The following is a 21,592-nucleotide window of genomic DNA, read 5'->3' on the forward strand; positions in this document are numbered from 1 at the left end:
CGATTGCTGTCCATTTATTCTTCTTCCAGTGCTTGCTTATGTCAATTCCATGTTAGGTGCGTGCATGCGTGGCTGCCAGAGATTTTTTGCCTTAAGGAATCTGTAGGGCCAGCTCTGGCGCCCCCTGGAGCCCCGCACTCGTCTCGTTATATGAGGCTCCCCCAGTTCCTTCTTGCTATCTGTGCGCGCTCTCAGTTCCTTCTTACTGCCCATGACAGTTGCTGGAACGCCTTTCTCCTTTATGACAGCAAGCGCGCCTAGTGGTTTTTCTTCTACAGTTCTTAGTGTTAGTAGTTAGTTAAGTTCAGATAGTTAGTAGTCCATTCAGGGACATTGTCCCAGGGATGGGGCATGCTCCGTTCCCCTGGCTTCAAACTGTGTTCTGCCTGTCACAAACCTATGCCAGTCAGCAACTCCCACGCAAGCTGTTTAAAGTGTCTGGGGAAGACACACATCAAAGACAAGTGCAGAATTTGTAAGGGCTTCAGGCCAACGACACAGAGATCCATCCAAAAGCCTTGCTGATGAAGGCGGCACTTAGACCATCCCACTCTGACTCGGCACCAAGCACGTCGATGTCGGTACAGAGTGCTCCACTGGCACCATTCACCATCACTGTTGCCGAGCAAGCAGCCCAGGAAGCAGCGCACAGATCGAGGGCGCTTCCCTGCGCTAAAGAAAGACAAAGAAGGGGTGGCAGGCAAAGGACCCATGTCGGGCCATTTGCTCTCTTTAGAGTGACAAGAGGCAGCCTCTCCATCAGGGCTCCAAGCCCAGTAAGGGAACCACCTCTGACTCCCAGGAGCGGTAGGGAACCCTTGCACCTGGTGGTGCTTTCAACGTCAGAGGTGTTTCAGGCGGCCAGGGACCTCTTGGCTCTACCAGTGCCACCCACATCGCAGGTCTTGCCTTCAGCTGCAGAGTCAGTGAAGGCATCCCCTTCCAAAGGGAAGCCCACCATGGGCCCACCGCAATGGTCACTGGGCCAATGCCAGTCCCCAGAGTCCTGGCACCGGTCGACAACACCGCAGCCCCAGCGACGTTTGTCTCAGTCTCTCCGGTACTGGTCGTCCTCCTCTCGGCACCGGTACCTGATGCTACGGTGCCAATCACCAACCCTTCGGCACCGGTCTCCAACGCCTTAATCCCTGACTCCGTGTCACTCTCCGCTGTCTCGGCACTGATCTCTTCCACCCGGCACTGCTCCCCGGCCCCGCTCATAGCCGACAGTGGGAGGCTCCGACTTAAGTTCCCTCTAAGCTGCGTGGCCATGCAGCTGCCTATTAAGCTCTGCACAGGGGCTCAGGGCTGCAGCGGGGACCTGCCTTGGCCAGGGGAGAGGAGCCCCTCCCTCGTCCGGCCCGGCCCACCCAGTGGAGCTGCCGTGGCCAGGGAGAGACGCCTCTCCCCCGGCCCCGAGCTGCTGTGGTGAGAGGGCTGTGGGGAGTCCTCTTTTCCCTCTGCAGCCCCGGGGCAGCCTGCACCAGAAATCCCTCATCCCCAGCCCCACCCCAGAGCCTGCACCCCCAGCTAGAGCCCTCACCCCCTGCACTCCAACCCTCTGCCCCAGCACTAAGCCCCCTCCCACTCTCCAAATCCCTCGTCCCCACCCCTGCCACATGAATTTTGTTATGTGCACCAATATGGAGGTGATGCCTGGGGCCCCCCGCCACCGCTGCTGGTCCTGGATTGCTGCTCCAGGGCAGTGCCAGGGACCGGCTGCCTGGGGCTGCCGGAGCAGCGGCCGGTGCGGCTGGGCTCTGGGCTTCCCCAGCTGCTGGGCTGGTTCTGGGGTCAGCACTGCAAGATGCACGGAGGTCACAGAAAGTCATGGAAGTCTTGACTTTCCGTGATCTTGGTGAATGATTTGCAGCCTTAGTTATAATATCTGGGACTCCATGGCTAAATTTAAGGATTCCCTGCCACAGGAGCTCAGACAAGAGTTTGCATCCATCTTGGAGCAGAGCAAGCCAGTGGCCAGAGCCCCTCTCCAGATAGCATTGGATGTAGCCAATTCAGTGGCCAGCTCTATGGCCTCCACTGTGTCCATGCCCTCTCAGAAGGTGCCGCAGTCTATTCAGGACCTCCCATTTGAGGGCAATGCTCTGCTTTCAGAGAAGACATACCAAGCTGCATGGCTTGAAAGATTCCCGTGCCACACCTTGCTCCTTGAGCCTGTACCCGCCGAAGGCCTCTAGGAAACATTTCCAGCGACTTCCACCGCCTAGATTTTTGGGTCCACTGTGGCAGAGCTCCTACAAGAAAAGAGACAGAGGCTTTAAACCCTACTGACTCACCCCGTCCTCCTCGGCTGCCCTGTCGGGCCCAGATTGGCCCATGGCAGGTATTTTGAGGGTATGCCCGAGGACAGTCTTCCAGTCTGGCCTCAGGATCCATTTCCCCCATTCGTTTCTGAACCATTTGTCTCCTTTCCTCACTGCATAGACCCAGGTGACCTTGGACCCCGTTGGGTACTCACACCGTAACACTGGTTACACCCTGCAGTTTTCCTCACTCCCTCCCACTCCCTTCCCCGGTCCCTCTTCAGGGACCCTTCTCATGAGCATCTCCTCATCCAGGAGGTGGAAACCCTCCTACGTGTAGGGGCCATAGGGGAAGTTCCTCAAGATATGAGGGGAAATTTATTCCTGATATTTCCTATCCCAAAGGCCAAAGAGGGCCTCAGATCCATCCTAGACCAGCATGGCCTCAACAAATATCTCAAGAAGTTGAAGTTCCACATGGTCTCCTTGGCCTCCATCTGCTCTCTGGATCCAGGGGACTGGTACGCTGCCCTCGACGTAAAGGATGCCTACTTCTATATTTCTATTGTCCGGGCCCATGGGCACAGGAGATTCCTCTGATTTGTAGTGGGCCAACGCCATTAACAATTCACGGCGCTGCCCTTCAGCCTTTCGTATGCTCCGAGGGGCTTCACGAAGTGTATGGCAGTAGTGGCCGTTTTCCTGAGACGTTGAGGCAGATCTACCCATACCTCGACAACGGGCTTGTTAGAGGCAGGTCACAAGCCCGGGTTCAGCACAATCTCTATTTAGTGTGGCCCACCAGTCGGGATCTGGGCCTGCTTATAAACGAGCAGAAATAAATTCTGACCCCTGTTCAGTGGATAGAGTTTAGAGGAGCAGTACTCGACTCCACCCTGGCCAGGGCCTTCCTGCCAGAGTCCCAATTCTGAGCCATGTTGGACTTCATTGTGCACCTCAGGGCAAACCCGCTCACAACCGCCTGGATATGCCTCAAGCTGCTAGGCCACATTGCAGCGTGTACTGACGTGCTCCAGCACACACACGTACGCCTCAGATCCCTGCAGATGTAGTTGGCATCCATTTACACTCCAAGTAGACAGTACTGGTCATAGCCCTGTTGAAGACCTTCCATTAGAACAGCCCAAGCTCTTCAGCGTGGATACAGACTCCTCACTGCGTGCCCTTAAGGATTCAAGTCACTGGGAATTTATGACAAAAAGACATTTTAGCAGATCTCAAACACACAGCTTTCCAGACGGTTCCAGTACCACCCACAGCAGGCCTTTCCTAGGCCTTCGGAGCCTTTGAGGGGGAGATCCAAACCTCACGCCCCTACCAATACCCAGTCAGCACCTCCTTCTAACAGACAGTTTTGACAATGTGGTCAAGAGAATTGAGCAGCCTATTTCCCCAGATCCTCTGCTCTCTACCATCCATCCCTCTTTCGGAGACTGATTATCCCACTTCCTGTCTGCCTGGAAACACATCACTTCAGAAAAATGGAATCTAGAGGTGGTTGATGTGGAATATTCGATCCACTGCCCCGTCCCTCTTCAGGAACCCTTTTCATGAGGAGTTCTTAGAGCAGGAGGTCCAATCTCTCCTGTTCTTGGGGGCAATCAAGCCAGTTGCCTCTGAGTTTCCGTTCGATTCCAATGGTTCTATTCCAACTATTTCCTAGTTCCCAATGGGGCAGATGGTCAAGCCTAATACTTGATCTCAGCAAATTGAATACCCGTGTCCTTTCATAATACTTCAGGGTGGTGACGCCAGCCACCATAATTCTATCCCTAGATCTGGAGGACTGGTTCGTCATCCTCAATCTCTAGGACACCTACTTTCTTGTACTGATCCTCCCCTTCCACAGGCATTTTCTACATTTCCAAATAGGTTCAGATCATTACCAGTGCTGAGTCCTCCCCTTTGGGGCTGTGACGGGGCAGCCCCGCCCCGCATTAGCCCCTGCGACGTCAGGCTGGTAGCTCTGACGGAGGAAGTCCCGCCCCGTTCGTACTGAGCATGCTTCAAGTGCTCAGGGAGTATAAGGGGAGGGAATTCAGCTCAGTCGGGGCTGGCAGCCGCAGGGGAAGGACCCAACTGGGAAGCTCCTGCAGAGGACCAGCCGACGCCCTTGAAGCCGCCAGGAACAGAGGCTTCTACAGGCCGGCACGAACCCCTACTGCGGGAGGAACCAGGGGAGGCGACGGACCTGGAGACCTGCGGAGAACCCGGGGATCCGTGGGAGACCACAACTCCCAGGCCGGTAGGAAGCAACCCGGGGGAGGTGATGGACTGGTACCTTGACCCCGGTAAGCCTCAGCGTGTTTCGGTAGGACCCCCCCTGCTGAGCCAGTAGTAAGGTCCTACGGCCCTGTAACGAGGGCTTGTTCCATGGACTTTGGCCACTAGGCCGTGCTGCCCTGCAACCAGGGGCAGTTATATGGACTCTGGCCACTAGGCCATGCCGCCCTGCAACCAGGGGCAGTTATATGGGCTCTGGCCACTAGGCCGTGCTACCCTGTGACAAGGGTTTATCCTATGGACTCTGGCCACTAGGCCGTGCTGCCCTGTAACGAGGGGCGTAAACCCTCACAGGGGCCTTTACAAAGTCCTCTCAGTGGCAGCAGCCCATCTACATCAGGGGATCATCACAGAAGTCCCATACTTGGATGACTCACTCCTCTGGGTCCATCAGTTGTAGAGGGCCAGTCAGCAACCTCAAAGGCACTAGCCCTATTTCATTCCCTGGGTCTTTGTATCCGTCTGAAGAAATCGACACCGACTCCAGTCTAGAGGATACACTGCATTGGAGCCAGACTCCCTAACTGCCAGGGCCTGCCTATCCAAAGAAAGGTTCTCCACCATGTCCAGGTTTAAACTGTACAAGGCAGTCTGCAAACAACTACAAGGGCCTCCTTACAGCTCTTAGGCCATGTGTTGGCATCCATGTTTGTCGCATCTTATGCAAGACCGTGTCTCAGCTGCTGTCAGATGTGGACAGGCACAGTCTCTCCATTTGCTTAACCGAACCCCTGAATTCTGGGCTTTCAGCTGGTGGAGGGACCCGTTGCAAGGCTGCAAGTAACCCCATTTTCACACTCTCCACCATCAAAAATCCTCACAATGGATTCCTCTCTTGAGTTGGAGAGGCCACCTTCAGGGGCCACAACTCAGGGCAGGTGGTCCTCACAAGTCAAGCTTCACATCAACACCCTTTGAACCGAGAGCCATCTGCTATGCTCACGAACACTTCCTTCACGACATACAGGGCTACTCGTCAGGATAATGCTGGACAACAGGACAGAAATGTGTCATATCAACCAACACAGTAAGAGCAAGTTCCCATTCCTTATGTGTAGAATTGCTAAAATTGGAACTGGTGCTTTTCGTATCAGATAGATAAGCCATCGAGAGTTCTACCAGGCCTCCAGAATACAATTGCAGACGCCCTAAGCAGGAACTTGCATCAGCACCATGAGTGAAAACTCAACAATTCTGTCTTCCAGAGCATTTACCAAAAGTGGGCTCTCCCCGGAGCGGACATCTTTGCTCCCCCAACCAGCTTTATTCCAAGGGAGGACATGACTGCAATTAATTGGGAGATGCCCTGATAACACCATGGAGCCATATTCTACTGTACATTTATTTGCCTCCACCTATAATTCTCAAGACCTTGATCAAATTGCGACAGGAAAGAGCAAGCCTTATTCTCATAGCATCGTCATGGCTGCGCCAGGTGTGGTTCTCGAACCTCCTTCACCTTTCAGTAACAACACCTCCCTGCCCTCCCCTCAAGAAGGGTGTCCTGTAAACCTACTACTTGCAAAACTTACCTGCAGAATCAGAAACATTTCCATCCCTGATGTTCTCTTAACTCTTGTCAAGCCTCAGAAGTTCTCTCCGAGATCCTAGACTACCTGTTGGACGTAGACACCAGTTTTGTCAATGAGCTCAGTCAGATTAATCCTTCCACTTGGCCATTGAGGGCTTTTCAGTGGTTGCCCTTCCTATTACGACCAGGTTCCTTAAGGGCTTATACATCTCGTTTCCCTCTGTATGGAACCATCTACCCCATAGGACCTTAATTTCATACTCAGCACTTTAAGGAAACCAGTAACTATCTGTACTCTCCTGCACCTCATTCCTTATAGCTCTCACTTTAGCTAGACGAATGGGAGAACTTGGTGCACTCATGGCAGACACACCGTTGACTACTTTCTACAAGGATATGGTCACACTGTGTCCTATCCTCATTTTCTCCCTAAGGTTTCTTTGGAATACCATGTTAATCAGGAAATTAGTCTACCAGTGTTTATCCAAAGCCTTATGCCTCCAGACAGGAATCTAACCTGCACACACTACATGTCAGAAGGACTCTTGCCTTCTACTTACACAGACCCAAGGCCTTCATTACCTCTCCCAGACTCTTTGTATGCTTTGTGGAAGGATGAAAGGGCAGCCCATTTCAATGCAAAGATTATCAACGTGGGTCTCGGGTTGCATTTTAACATGCTACGAGACTGGCAGAATACAGCCCCCTCATAAAGTGACAGCACACTCCCTGGTAGCTCAGTCCACATTTATAGCCTCTCTGAAAGATGTTGCAGTTGAGGAAATCTGCAGGATTGCAACTTGGTCCTCATCCATACATTTGCCAAGCATTGCGCTATTTTACCAGTTTTCAGAGCTGACATGTCACTTGGTGAGTCCTCCAGTCTGCCTTGGATTTGCCTCCTCACCACCCACCTCCACCTTAAGTTACTGTTTGGGGGTCTGCTACGATGGAGCACCCAGAAGGACACGTACTCGAAGAAGGAGAGATTACTTACATGCACGGGAATGAGTTCTCCAAGGTGTTTTATCCCAATGGGTGCTCTGCTGCCTGCCCTCCTTCCCCTCTGCTGTGGTGTGTCTGACTTCGTGGTTGAGAAGGAACTGAGTGGCAGTGGGTCTGCACCTCCCTATGTGCCCTTGTATGGGACCACGAGGAGCTGCTCTGCCAGGCCCACACTGCTTTACAGTCTCCCGTCAAGAGTGTATAGGTGCGTGCACATCCTTCTGGGGAACACTCATACCAGCAAAACATTTTGAATTCAAGGTACTGTACAGGTAACTAACCTTCTCGTCCTGCTGCAAGGGTAAACGTAGCCCAGCTAAGTCTCTGTTCCCTCTGACTTGGCTGTTGAAAGATCATGATCACCACCAAGGGTAGAGGGATGAGGGCCATATCTTACACCAGCCCTCTACCACGCCTGTTCTCTTCACCTCTGCCATGTCCTGGGGGAGCCTGACGGTGGGACAGAGGCTCTCCCAGTACCACCAGGGGACTGGTCCAGCAGTAGAGGTCCCAGGTAAGACTGTTTCTTGTGGAGGGAAAGTTGGAGATAAATGGAGAATGGTCCCATTCTCCATATTTCCATGGTACTTCGACTTCTCCAGACAGACCCTGCTTGGAACTAGGATGTCCTGTGTTCCTCCCCTGGACTGCCCATTGGCATCGCCTGCTCTCAGCGTAACCATGTGCTGTTGTTTTTTCCTCTGGTGCTTGTAAAATAACCTCTACCTTCATTGGGGATCGGGGGAAAGTCTATCTTGTTGCTAATTTGTTTTGCAGACGATGAGACACCCAACTGTCTGGAGGCAGACCTTATTTCCGAAACCAGCAGCATCGTGACAGCCAGTGACACGAGTGGCAAATACTCGCACAGTAACTCGAGGATATCTGCGTATGTCCCTGCCCTCAAACCAGATTGCAGCTGTTCATGCTGTACTGGGGGGACGAGAGGTGGAATGCACGGCTGGATCTAACTCCATCTGCACACTTACGCAGCGGTGGACTCTCGCAGCTATGGGTGCAGACGTGAGAGTGCACCAGCAGTTGTAGAATTTGGTTTCAAAAGAAGAAATGTGCTGCAGACAAAGCTGGTCCTGCAGGCTGGGTCAGAGTTTCTGCTGCAGTCCAGCCCGTTAGTGCCATTCCAGTGACGCAAGCAGCTGGATCTGTCCAGCTGCCATGGAAGCTGGTATAGCTCCTGTACAGCAGCTGCTCTCGGGAGCACCACGGCAAACACAGACCAGCTCCTTGGCAGCCACACCCAGCAGGCAGTGGGGGCAGTGGGAAGCCAGCCCTCTGTGCCTTGGCTGGCAGCCCACCTGTCTTTTGCTTGTTTTAGCAAGAGGTGTACGTACCGCGTTAAGATGCATTTGTTTGCAGGATTTATTGGGGGGGGGGGGTCGTGGCTGGGGATTATGACTTCCTCTTGTAAGAGGAAGAAGAAATGTTGGTTGCTCTGTCCCGTTCTGTTGCCCATGGTGATATTGGACATTCCTTTCTTCTAGCCGATCCTCCAAGAACCGTCGCAAGGCAGAGCGCAAGCGGCACAGTCTGAAGGAAGGGAGCCCTCTGGAGGACCTGGCCCTTCTAGAGGCCTTGGGAGAGAATATCCGCACTACTGAGAACATGAAGGGTAAGGCCCCTGGCTGAGCCAAGCCAGCGTCCGGCTTGTGCGGCTGTCTGAGGCCAGGTGCCACCTTCTGATCTTGAAGGTTGGGATGCAAAGAGTAGCTACTGCCCAAGCCTCGAGAGTGGGGGAGGGGGTCGCTGAAGAGAGCAGCCTCTTCCCCAGAGACACCTTGGCAAGGAGCCAGGATCAGGACTACTGATTGCCTTTGCTAGTTCAAACCTCTGAGCTGTCACTGCTCTGATGAGTAAAAAATAGTCCCAGCCCCAGGTGTAAAGAATCCGAGTGAGATGAGCTGGACTGTGCTAATGTGAAGAGAGCTCCCCTCATGCTGAGCCCACCTGGCACCAGGGGTAACGGCAGCTATGTTCTGCTGCTCCCTTTGCCCCGTCCCCAGTGCTAGAACAGCACCACGGCTTGCTTAGTGAACCTGGTTGATTGCTGTGATGGAGCTTGCTCTGATCTCTTCCTTGCAGGTGAAGTGCACAGCTTATTAAAGGGGCTTGTGCTCTTTGGCTACGATGAACTGGCCAGGGAGCTGCAGCAGGCCCTGGAAGAGGCTTTGCAGTTGATAGAGAGGTCACTCCCGGAAATCTGGACCAGAGACCTGCAACAGAATCCTGCTAACCCAGTAGGTGCTTGCTCCCTGATGGCTGTGACCTGAGTCGCTGTTTGCAACTTACGTATTTGTGGTGCTGTGGTATTGTTTATAGAGACAAACCTCAGAGTCTTTAACTCAGACAAACTCTGACTGGAGTCGGTGGCAGTGTAGGCCTCCAGATCTGCCCCTTTTGCAGTCTGTCAGATAAACCTTTTAGACAGTGTATTTCTAGAGGGGTACTGCATCTTCCCACTGCTCAGACCCTGGGCTGCCAGCCAGCCTGTGCACTGCCTGCTACCTCCGGTGCTGGTTAGGAGTGATCCGCCCGTCTCGCTAGAGCTAGGGGACTTCGATGGCTTGTGTGTTCCTTCCATATTCAATGCACTGACTTCATATTAAAACTTTGTGTTAAGTGATGCAGTTTGCAGAGTTCAGTGCAATATACTCTTCCTTTGTATGTTTAGAATTGAGCAAAGAAATCTTTATAATGGTTGAACCGTTAACATCCTGAATTAACCGCTAACATGTCTTACCTCCACTGCACTTCAAATATTAATGTTACTGTAGAAGGGCTCGGCCGAGGCTCGTCCCTCCACAGGGCTGTGGGGTGTCCCACCGCCTCGCAATAGTTCACTATGGGCCCAGGTCCTCGGTCAGGGCGGGGCAGCAAACAAACAGTCAGGAGCTCAGGCCCTCAGGCAGGGGCTGAGCCAATAAGCCCAGGCCCTAGGTCAGGCGTTTCCCAACCTGGAGCTAGGCCACAGGCATCTGGCCTCTCCGGGGGCTGGCTTTCAAGTGAGCTCTGCAGTTGGCTTTTCTACTTCCTGTCCTGCGCCGTGACCTCTGGGGGGCGGGCGCAGGATCCACTGGCTCCGCCCACGTTGGTGCTCGGGGAGGCTTGTCCTTCATCAGGGCTGTGGGGTATCCACCGCCTCGCTACATTACCAATACAATGACTTTAGTCTCCCTAGTGCCCTTGCTCTTGTACAATATATACATGCCCCATGATGAATGGGACAGAAAGAGGAGGAGATGGAGAATTAAATCAGACTTTCTACAGTATTGGCAGCCCCACGTGGTCAATATCATGACAAGCTTAAAAAATCACAAAACTCTTTAAAAATATGAAATTTTTTTCCATGCTTTCTGGTTTCCCAGCCTTTAGGGTTAACTCAGGTCACATTTTGAAACTTTTCTCCCTAAGCACCAGGGCTAGAAACTTATTTTTAATGTAAGTTGAAGTTCTCCTGCAGTCACCTGCCTCTAAGAGCTGGGTCTTTAAGACAGACACACACATCACAAGACTTGTGATAAAATCTCAAGAATTGGCAACGCTGCCACACCAAAGGGGGCTGGCATGGGGGTGTGGAAAAGATCTCACGCATGGTCCTGAAGTCCAGGTGCTCCAAAGATGTCATTCCTGCCAGCCCCTACTGCTGTCTTTGCACAGGGCTTCAGTAGGCTCTTTCAATGTTAACCCCCAGCTCTTTCTGTCAGTGATCTGTGTGGCTCCCAGGGTGCTCTGTCTCCTCTGGTGGTGCCCTCAGATTGCAACAGTGTCGTGCAGCTTTACCTCCCTGCACTAGCCTCTATGCAACAGTCCCATCACATAGTTTGTCACAGAGCCCTGCACTGGTTCTGAATCTGATAGCAGCTGTCTGGGCAGGCATGAGCTCAGCTGCAGATGGATGGATACGTGCTATTAGCATTGTCATGGGGGGAGGAGCAGGAGCGCAGATCTCCCTTAGAATCCAATGGCAATATCAAGCAAGCTCCCATCCTGCAAAGGGAGCACTAACTGCTTCAGTGGCAACAGGCAGAATCATAGAATCATAGAATCATAGAATATCAGAGTTGGAAGGGACCTCAAGAGGTCATCTAGTCCAACCCCCTGCTCAAAGCAGGACCAATTCCCAGCTAAATCATCCCAGCCAGGGCTTTGTCAAGCCGGGCCTTAAAAACCTCCAAGGAAGGAGACTCCACCACCTCCCTAGGTAACGCATTCCAGTGTTTCACCACCCTCCTAGTGAAATAGTTTTTCCTGATATCCAACCTGGACCTCCCCCACCGCAACTTGAGACCATTGCTCCTTGTTCTGTCATCTGCCACCACTGAGAACAGCCGAGCTCCATCCTCTTTGGAACCCCCCTTCAGGTAGTTGAAGGCTGCTATCAAATCCCCCCTCATTCTTCTCTTCTGGAGACTAAACAATCCCAGTTCTCTCAGCCTCTCCTCATAAGTCATGTGCTCCAGACCCCTAATCATTTTTGTTGCCCTCCGCTGGACTCTTTCCAATTTTTCCACATCCTTCTTGTAGTGTGGGGCCCAAAACTGGACACAGTATTCCAGATGAGGCCTCACCAATGTCGAATAAAGGGGAACGATCACGTTCCTCGATCTGCTGGCAATGCCCCTACTTATACAGCCCAAAATGCCGTTAGCCTTCTTGGCAACAAGAGCACACTGTTGACTCATATCCAGCTTCTCGTCCACTGTGACCCCTAGGTCCTTTTCAGCAGAACTGCTACCTAGCCATTCGGTCCCTAGTCTGTAGCAGTGCATGGGATTCTTCCGTCCTAAGTGCAGGACTCTGCACTTGTCCTTGTTGAACCTCATCAGGTTTTTTTCTGCCCAATCCTCTAATTTGTCTAGGTCCCTCTGTATCCGATCCCTACCCTCTAGTGTATCTACCACGCCTCCTAGTTTAGTGTCATCTGCAAACTTGCTGAGAGTGCAGTCCACACCATCCCCCAGATCATTAATAAAGATATTAAACAAAACCGGCCCCAGGACTGACCCTTGGGGCACTCCACTTGAAACCGGCTGCCAACTAGACATGGAACCATTGATCACTACCCGTTGAGCCCGACGATCTAGCCAGCTTTCTATCCACCTTACAGTCCATTCATCCAGCCCATACTTCTTTAACTTGGTGGCAAGAATACTGTGGGAGACAGTATCAAAAGCTTTGCTAAAGTCAAGAAATAACACATCCACTGCTTTCCCCTCATCCACAGAGCCAGTTATCTCATCATAGAAGGCAATTAGGTTAGTCAGGCACGACTTCCCCTTCGTGAATCCATGCTGACTGTTCCTGATCACTTTCCTTTCCTCTAAATGTTTCATAATTGATTCCTTGAGGACCTGCTCCATAATTTTTCCAGGGACTGAGGTGAGGCTGACTGGTCTGTAGTTCCCCGGATCCTCCTTCTTCCCTTTTTTAAAGATGGGCACTACATTAGCCTTTTTCCAGTCATCTGGGACCTCCCCCGATCGCCATGAGTTTTCAAAAATAATGGCTAATGGCTCTGCAATCTCACCCGCCAACTCCTTTAGCACCCTCGGATGCAGCGCATCCGGCCCCATGGACTTGTGCACGTCCAGTTTTTCTAAATAGTCCCGAACCACTTCTTTCTCCACAGAGGGCTGGTCACCTTCTCCCCATGCTGTACTGCCCAGTGCAGCAATCTGGGAGCTGACCTTGTGCGTGAAGACAGAGGCAAAAAAATCATTGAGTACATTAGCTTTTTCCACAAAAAAAACTGCCAGTTGGGTGGAGCTTGGGGGGCTTGGTTTTGGAATCTTCTACTTCATTGTTATAAGGACTTGAATATTGCTGATGTGCCAGTATTGCCTATTCTACAGGTCCTGGGCCCCAATTCAACTGCAAATAGCATTATGGCCGCCTATCAACAGCAAAGAATTGCAGCTCCTGCAGTACAAGGTTAGTTGAAGCATACGGCATACTAATCATAGGTGCAGGATATCTCCAATGGTAACGTCACTAGGGCTAGCTATGTTACAGAGCTATGGCCTCGTGATGCAGTTTGGAGATTGATTTGGTAGGTCAGTCGTGTTTCTGATGTTCCCTCTTGGCATTAAACAGATGTGTCTCTTGTAAGGGTTACACTTCTCCCTTCATGAATTCCTGTGGCAATGTTGTGGTGCTAGGAGTGCATGGCACTTACACCTGACTAGACAGACCATGTTCCTGCTTCACAGGAGTTGGAAGTCTAAAGAGAAGGGAGATTATTTCTGTGGTCTGACTTAAATCATAAATCATTTATACCTGCTCTTTTTCACTAATAAAAACTCACCTGGTAGGGTTCCCCCCACAACCTGTGTAATGTTGTTTTAAGATGAAATGCAACCAAGTTAAAGAAACCCAAAAGTAGCTTGTGAAATGCTGAAAAAGGAAGACACTGCCCATGCACTCCTAGGTGAATGTTTACCAGTGTTGGCCGTTGCTGGGTCAGGACCTTGAGAAATCAGAACTATAGGCTTCCTGAGCACAGCTGGGTGATGTTTTTTTGACACACAAGATTTTTAGTAAAAAAAATGCATATGGTGCCCCAAAGCTATCTGTAAATTTGGGCTGATGAATAATCGTTTTGGCCAAGAAAAAACACAATTAAAAAAAAAAAAAAAAGTCTAAATGTTTTGTCAAATTCAGATGTGGCCAGTTTAAAAAAAGAGTGGAAAAACACCCATAAGTGATCAAAACAAAAAGGTTGGGAGGGAAATTATTTTTAGTCATCTAAAATGTTTTGGTTGACTTGAAACAAACTAACTGAAACTCCCCACCCCCCAAATCTAGTTTCAAATTGACCCAAAACCTTTCAGTTGATTCAAAACAAAATTTGAGTCTTTCATTTAATGGGGGTGGGGGGGGAGAGAGAATGAAAAAGTTGGTTTGGTGTCAAATTAAACTGGATTTTTTTTTTTATTTGATCCCTGCACCAAAAAATCCATTATTCGCTCAACTTTATTCCTAAGCCTTCTGCTGCCGGGGAGATCTCTACTAGAATAAGCATTGGCTCAGAACCCAGCCCATTCCACTGCATCTTTCTGCTCCTTCAGAACATTGTGCAAATGATCATCAATGCTATGGAAGGTGTTAAATGATGATCAGTGGAGTCCTCTACCTATAGGGCAGACATAGCACCCCCTCCATGTTGCTCACCCCTCTTCTGGAAGGGCTTCAGGTGAGAGGATAGCTGTGTCTTCATGCCAACTAGCTGCATGACATCCTCACTGGAGATGTCCAACAAGAAGCTGGTTGTGTTAACGTGTGCTATGATGTGTTGCTTCTCCACTGAGACCTTATCTCCCACAGCTAGAGTAATAGGCCTGTAAAGACCACAAGCCAGGACCCCTTTCATCATTACTTGCATGGAAAGGCTGTGTAATGCTTTTCCTACTCCTCTGCGCAAACTATTGGGTGTTAGCATTGCAGAAACCACACAGTGGAGGAGGGTGAGCTGGGTTCTTCCATCCTCCCACTACTGGTTAACACCTGTATTAACCTGTTGCAGTGTTGGTTTGCACTGGGGTCCTGAAGAATTTGCTTTAGCCTGAAGAGCATGTATTGCTAGCGAGATCTACAAGAAGGAAAGAATCCAACTTGCCTAGGTCCCACATTGGGTTTGCAGACTTACTGTCAACAGAAATGTTTTCCTTGTGTAAGTGGACACGTTTGAGGTGGAATAATTGAGCTGGTGAACTTAGAACTCCACAATGCCATGTTTGGATTTCCTCTTCAGAGCCGCAGTGCACGTTCAAGAGGAAAATGAAAAACTAAAATGTTGGGCAGGGATATTGTATGGGCTTTGTTAGAAAGCATTTCTTTGCCTTGCAACAAAGAGGGTTTACTGGTGGTGATGGTTGTCGCACTATGCAGAGCTGTTCATGACTGTGTGTGCCTATTCAGGGCAGACTATCAAAAGCAGGACAGACACCCTAAACTGGTGGTATGTTCTAGAATTAGATTTCACCAACCCAGTAACAAATGTGAACTCCTGAAGCACTACAGTAGTCTTACCATGGAGTTACAGAGGGTCCTCTTGGGCACTCCAGTCTATCTTGCCGCCCAGGCAAGCTGGACTAAAGTGATAAATGGTCACTTACACCAAGAATCACAAAAGATTCAGATTGCTCCCAGTCCCAAGAGACCAGTCACTTACCCCCAGGTCAGTTTGTATCTCACACCAAGGACAACGTTCATAGCCAACTCTATAGTAAACTAACTAAGGGTTTATTAACTAGGAAAAAGAAATGCCTTCTTTAACCTGTAAATAACTCAACATATATACACAAATGAGTTAGACTGTGGTTCCAAAAGGTGACAAGCTGCAGTAATCGGTCAGCACTGATTGTCTTTTAGGGCTAATGCAGGTTGAGCTTGGAGATCTCTGCTTTTGTTTCCTAGCTCCAGCCCTGTGACAGTCTAAACAGCAAGAGATGAAGAATTTTCATGTCAGCTATCTTTTTTTCCTCCCTTCCAGAATTCAAGCTGATGGGATGAGTTTTCTTGCACATAGCACCTTGATGGGTGTAAGAGGGCCATCAACCCAGTCTTTGTTTCACAGGAACCCATTAGCTTGGTAGTCCTCTTTGAGGGGTGGGGGAGCCACTCCTCCTACCTCAGTTCACAAGTTCAGAGCAGGCATTTTTACAGTTATAAAGCAAAACTTATATTACCTTATAGCATGGGATACAAGCATTTCAATTTGCATGCAGCAATTTACAAGCATTTTATAGTCCAAACACATCCTTACAAGTCTTGAACAATACTAACACGTGAGCTGGTCTGGTTTCCAGCTAAATTTCAGTGCTCAGCTGGCACCTGCTCTACTAGCGTCACAATGGTATCTGTAGAAATGCTTTTGCTTGGGGAGAAATCTGGCAAACCCACCTCAGTCCCAAAAGAGTTAGATTGGCCAAGTTGTAGATTGATACATGTGTCACTTGCCCCTGGAGGCCCTCGAACTGGAGTGGTCCTGCTGAGCCCCACTTAGACATACTTCCCTTCAACCCCCTTAGGCCAGTCTCCTAAAAGAGAAACTCTCATCTGTCAGCAACCATTGATGGGCAGCGAAAGAGGAGTCATGGAGGCTTTCCAGTGTTCAGCTCCTAAGGGAACTTCAGGTAACCTTCTCTTCTCTTGCTTTTCAGATGCAGAACTTCTTATTCCTCCAAAACTCAATAAAAACATCCAGTGGAAACTGAATCTCTTACAGTAACCTGAGGCCAAGAAATCCTGCTGGACACTCAACTGTAGTTTATTGTAAGCTCATTATGTCCCCTTTATTTTGTTCTTTCTCTCTCTCTCACACTCAAACGCACACACACACTTTAAAGAACAAGAGAGGTAGTCCCCATAGAGAAGCCCTTACTGGTGCTGTCTGAGTTGAACATCTACCAACTCTCTTCCTCTGTCCTTTGGCAGCTCTGGTGCATTGTCCCGAAGACAGTTTCCAAGCCAGCCTTCCTGGCTGCAGTACATCACTGCTGCCATGACATTTCAGTCATTTTAAATAGCCCGGTTTTACCCTTTGGATCCTGTATCCCTAATAGTCCAGCTCATGCATTTTTTAAGAATGTTAAACAGAGCAACAGTCTCCCTGGTGCCCTGAGCTTTGTTTTACTGTTGAAAGTTAGATGGCTGTTACAAGACATTAGCCAAATTCTGTCGTGTTACACCAGAGTCAATCTCAATCTCAGGTCACACCACTGACTGCAGTAGAGCTACTGTACTCTACGCAACTAGGTCCTCAGCGCATCTTTGCCAGTTTACACCAGCAGCAAATATGGCCCCAGACTTACACTGCTGTACATTAGAGCAGACTATGGCACGTTGTGCTGTGGCAGAGTGATTATTGTACACATCTTCTCCTCTTACCAAAACATAGCATAATAAAGATGATATTGCTTCAACTGTATCTCCAAACTGCCCTGAGTCTGTTTGTTGGACAAATGTTTTGCATGAGCACTTCAAATCAGACTATCCCAGCCTCCTGGATACAGGAATGAGCTGTCACATGGCTGCGGTCTATGAATGTTCTCCCCTGGCATCCTGGGGAAAGGGTTGGCGCACACAAGCCATCTCCAGGTACAAGTGATGTGCTAAAAGAGGGACGGACTTACCATTTTTATCAGGCTGACAGAATAAATTGACAGCTAACAAATCTCCTGTACACTTCACACACTTGGCTAGCAGGACTCCACAGTCTGAGGGGGACAGATATTGCAATTGCATGTGGGTTATGAATGGTTTATGGACTACTGGGGCAGAGATTGTGTGCCACTCCACAGGGAAGGGTTGTCACAGCTCTGCAAGGCTCTACAAATGGGAGGGTGATTTTTGTGACTCACTCAAGCTGTAAACAGCCCCCTCCCCTCTCAAGCCATACCACCCCCCGGTAACTGAGACCGCTTGCAGCTACTGGGTTTTCCTGAGACCAGCAGACAAAGAAAGGGGCTTTTGGTGTAAAAGGGCTGCATCTAAACTGCCACAGGGCCTTCTTTGTAATCCAGGAAATGGACAAGACCTTCTGTCCAAGGGGCCTCAACCCTCATGGAAGGGTTGGAAAGACTTCAGTGTACTAGGGCCCTATAGTGTGTGTTTAAATCCAGCTATGGTTTTCTATGATGTTTCAGCTGTAATTGTAAATGTGCTTGCCCTGAAGGAGCTGTGTGGTGACTTGTAAGTGCTAGCTATACCCTGTTCATAGGCCTCAAAGAAAGCAATGCCGGGGTGCAGGCCCATAGGCAGACTGGCTTGTTGAGGATATCACAACATAAAACAGGGGCTGTGCACCCTTAACCCCCCCCACCACCCAAACACACTCAAAAGGAGTAGGACAAAGGTCCCTGCCCACAGCCAGGTGATTGCTGGAGCCCTGTTTAGCACACCTAGAGTGGACCATGGAGCTACATATTCGGTTAATCTGAAACTCTAAGCTACCAGCCTGGGCCTATTTGGGGCACTAAGGGCTAACGTATTAGTCAGAAAAATTCCATTGTGACCATAGCTGGTGGTCAGCAGCAGACTCACTGTAGATGCTGGAAGTGGTGCTGTTTTTCTATATCACTTAATCAGGAGTTTAACCTTTTTTCATTTGCAAATCTATAAAAAATTTCAAGAGGAGGTGGGGAGGCCTTTGAAAATCTTAGTCTATGGCCCCCCAGTGTCCCTGGACCACAGGCTGAAAACCACTGCAATAGACAATGGGTCTGTACCAGCTGCTATATCCCTTTTACACTGGTAAATCCTCTTTTGTCAAATAGGCTATAGTGAAAATTCCTATGAAACAGATGAGATAAAAAGCTGTTAACGTGCAACACAGAATGCTATGAGCATTTAATACAGCCACAGTGGAACACAGATCCAAACTTCATTTTAGCAGCTCGGGTTGTTACCAGTATCTGAGAAAGAAACAGAGGTTCTTAGACATCTACAGTCCCCTCAGGGTGGCAGTACTGATTCTAAGCTCAATCTTGTCCACTTTGTACTCAGAAACATTTCCTATAGATGAAGAAAGGACCCCGTTCTTCATATTCTCTTCGGTAAACCCAGAGCTGCTGAAAGGCATTGAGTGATGCCAAAATTGACCCTCCAGTCCAGACAGAAAACTTTCTGTCAGGGGCTGCTGCTGCGATGGGGTCATCATTGGGGCACATCTTTGTCAGCTCGCTCTGGAAACGGTCAGAGAAACCCTTCAGCAGGGTACAGCCTCCGCACAGCAAGATATTGCCCATCAGCCGCTTCTTGAGATCAGCATCACACTTACTGAGGCAGGTCATGGTCAGCAATGGAAGTGCTGGCTGCTGTGAATCTATCAAGGATGGTTTGAAGAGCATTTCAGCACACAGGAATCTCTCTTTGCCAATGGGAATTAGGTGCCCATCTGGAAGTTCATAATCAACCTGCTGTTTCCGGAGAGGCAAACTCATGTCATGCTGAAGGTCCAGAGACGTATAGCAACACTTTTCCTTAATGTCCTGTATCATATTTAGTTGTTCTCCAGTAAATGTTTTCCCAGCCTCATTTAATAACTTCATGAGGTAATGGGTGAGGTCTGATCCAGCATAGTCTACTCGTCCAGTAATGCTTGGCATAGTATAACCTTCATAGATAGGGACCACATATGAAACACCATGGCCACTTTCTACCACAAGAGCGGAGGTCTTTCCGTATGAATACATAGATAATCTGGACTGGTAGGCGATATGCATGGCAGGAGTGCAGAACGTTTCAAACAGCATCTCGGCATATTTCTCCCTGTTGGTGGTAGGACTCAGTGGAGGGTCTGATACCAGGACAGCATGCTCCTCTGGCTGAATCTTCATCTCTTTGTGGAAAATGTATTCCCAAATGTCTTGGACACAATCCCAATCGACCACTATGCCATGTCTCAAGGGATTGACCAGTTTTAGGGGTATTTTCACATCCTGAAGTTCTTTTCCAACAAAGGTTTCTTTGCGATTGTCCCCAGTTTTAGCAGTCTCCTGGAAATGCTTGCCCACTGTAGATGAAATAACATGGGAGGGACGAGGCTCTCCAGCAAATCCACACTTACAGTAACCTGTGCCAATGTCTATGATCACTGCTCTAGTCTCCTTCACAATCTTGGGGCTTCTCTGAGTTGATGAAGCGCTATCCTCTTCAGGCTTTTTACTGGTCCTAACTAGTACCGCCCGTTTTGCAGGACCTTCCTGGATTGTTGCTACCGCTACAGAACTGGTGCTTCCTTTGACTGACATTTCCTTTTTCTTTTGTCATAGATGTTGATTCCCTTTGACTGGGCTGGCAGAAGCCATGGCAAGCCGAGAAATCCCAGGGGTAATTTTGGAACTTTCATGCCACTGACATCACTGATTGTGACATCAGCTATCTGCTGGCCTTTGGGCTACAGCTTAGTACAGGAGTAGGCAACCTGCGGCACGCATGCGGATTTTCAGTGGCACTCACACTGCCCAGGTCCTGGCCACAGGTCTGGCGGGCTCTGCATTTTAATTTAATTTTAAATGAAGCTTCTTAAACATTTTAAAAACCTTATTTACTTTACATACAATAGTTTAGTTATATATTATAGAAAGAGACCTTCTAAAAATGTTAAAACGTATTACTGGCACGCAAAACCTTAAATTAGAGTGAATAAATGAAGACTCTACACCCCACTTCTGAAAGGCTGCCGATCCCTGGCTTAGTATTTCAGAACTCTTCTCTACTTGAGGACGTTTTGGGGAAATACACTGCTTGTTTAGCATACCAGAGAGCTACTGGGGTCGGGCTGCAGCTGTTTCTACCACCATCTCTCCTAAAGCGGCTCTGAGGAGTAGTAGTAGGGGACAAGGGGACTGGTCTATGCCAACATTCCCCACTGCTGCTACTGGCTGTGGAGCGATGATGGGTGCAGATACAGCAAGTAGCCATGTCTGCAGTGCACATAAACCAGGGATTGTTCTAGGACATGTCTAGCACTACATTTTTTTCCAAGGAAACAAATTACTTCCTCCCCAGCCGCCTCCTGAGAAGGTCTAAAGTCATTTTTAAGTGTTTCACTAACCAATATACCTTTTGGACCTGATTTGTTTAATATTCAACAAGTTTCCATCTCTCAAACTGTGTGATTGTGGTAATTTAAAAAAAAAAAAGGTGTGAGACAGCCCATGTGTTGCTGGACCCTGTCACATTGATGGGGTGTGGCTGATTTGCTTAAGAACATGCTGAAATACAGAGAGTCAGACTTGTGCTGTAGCCATTTGTAGCCTTATCACCCCATTCCTGCCAGCGACGTGTTTGCCACTAAGAAATACAGAGCCCTAACAGCCCGCGTTAATGAAGAGGTTTGGCATGCAGTGAGGTACAACAGGGACACTGTTGTAAACCACCACAATGAGGCTGCCTCCTACTGAACAGCACCATTGTCCATCACAACATCACTATGAACCATACCTTCAGCAAGATCCAGTACTGGTTTCTACCCAGTCTGAGAGGGGAAGGGGACTGGGACTGCTGTCTAAGGAGGATGGGGCTCTCTTCAGAGTCCATTAGGGCCAGTGCTTGGCTAGAGCAGTCCTTGTTGAGAAGTGCAAGAATATCGGTCCCTTGGGTTGGACGATTCCTCTGCAGTGTTCACAAGAAGCAGAAGAACAGTATCTTAGTCTTAGCTAGTGTTATTCTAAGCAATCTTTTTGCTGTGAATGGCAAAGCCAATAGCGTTACCACTTCATCCTGCTCAGTCTAATGTAGACAAGTTCTATACACGGCTTCCGGCAGGAGTCCTATGAGGATAAATGCCCTGGATTCTGACAAAATACTGCAGAATTGAGCCCCTCTAAAGGAAGAGACCAGACCCCCTTATTACAGCAGAAGGTATGCTTTGTTAAACAACGGGGTTATGAACTACATCAACCGCAAGACAGGCAGATTTTAAAGCCTAGCGTTGTGGGTGTTCAACACCTCTCAGAATTAGGTC

General features: G+C 49.3%; 2 protein-coding genes across 10 annotated transcripts in view; one reads left to right on the forward strand and one right to left on the reverse strand.

Moving 5' to 3' along the window:
- Window positions 1-20,736, forward strand: part of ELP1 (elongator acetyltransferase complex subunit 1) — a 113,924-nt gene extending 93,188 nt beyond the window's left edge. For 7 of the 9 annotated variants that reach the window (XM_065549871.1, XM_065549875.1, XM_008171886.4 and 4 more), the window contains 5 exons: window positions 7,882-7,993; window positions 8,607-8,734; window positions 9,205-9,359; window positions 12,975-13,053; window positions 16,284-17,050. In XM_065549871.1, coding sequence (XP_065405943.1) covers window positions 7,882-7,993; window positions 8,607-8,734; window positions 9,205-9,359; window positions 12,975-13,053; window positions 16,284-16,351 — 542 coding nt within the window. In that variant the 3' untranslated portion in view covers window positions 16,352-17,050. Of the gene's footprint in view, window positions 1-7,881; window positions 7,994-8,606; window positions 8,735-9,204; window positions 9,360-12,974; window positions 13,054-16,283; window positions 17,051-19,895 lie in introns of those variants that run through there. The other 2 variants (XM_008171887.4, XR_010588743.1) reach the window with 2 other exon arrangements.
- Window positions 18,479-19,900, reverse strand: ACTL7A (actin like 7A). Its single transcript, XM_005283479.4, has one exon. It carries the CDS (start codon window positions 19,872-19,874, stop codon window positions 18,624-18,626), a length of 1,251 nt encoding a protein of 416 aa, XP_005283536.2. The 5' UTR covers window positions 19,875-19,900; the 3' UTR covers window positions 18,479-18,623.
- Window positions 20,737-21,592: the final 856 nt, after the last annotated feature.

This window comes from Chrysemys picta, chromosome 6 (assembly GCF_011386835.1).
Source record: "Chrysemys picta bellii isolate R12L10 chromosome 6, ASM1138683v2, whole genome shotgun sequence".
NCBI lineage: Eukaryota > Metazoa > Chordata > Testudines > Emydidae > Chrysemys > Chrysemys picta.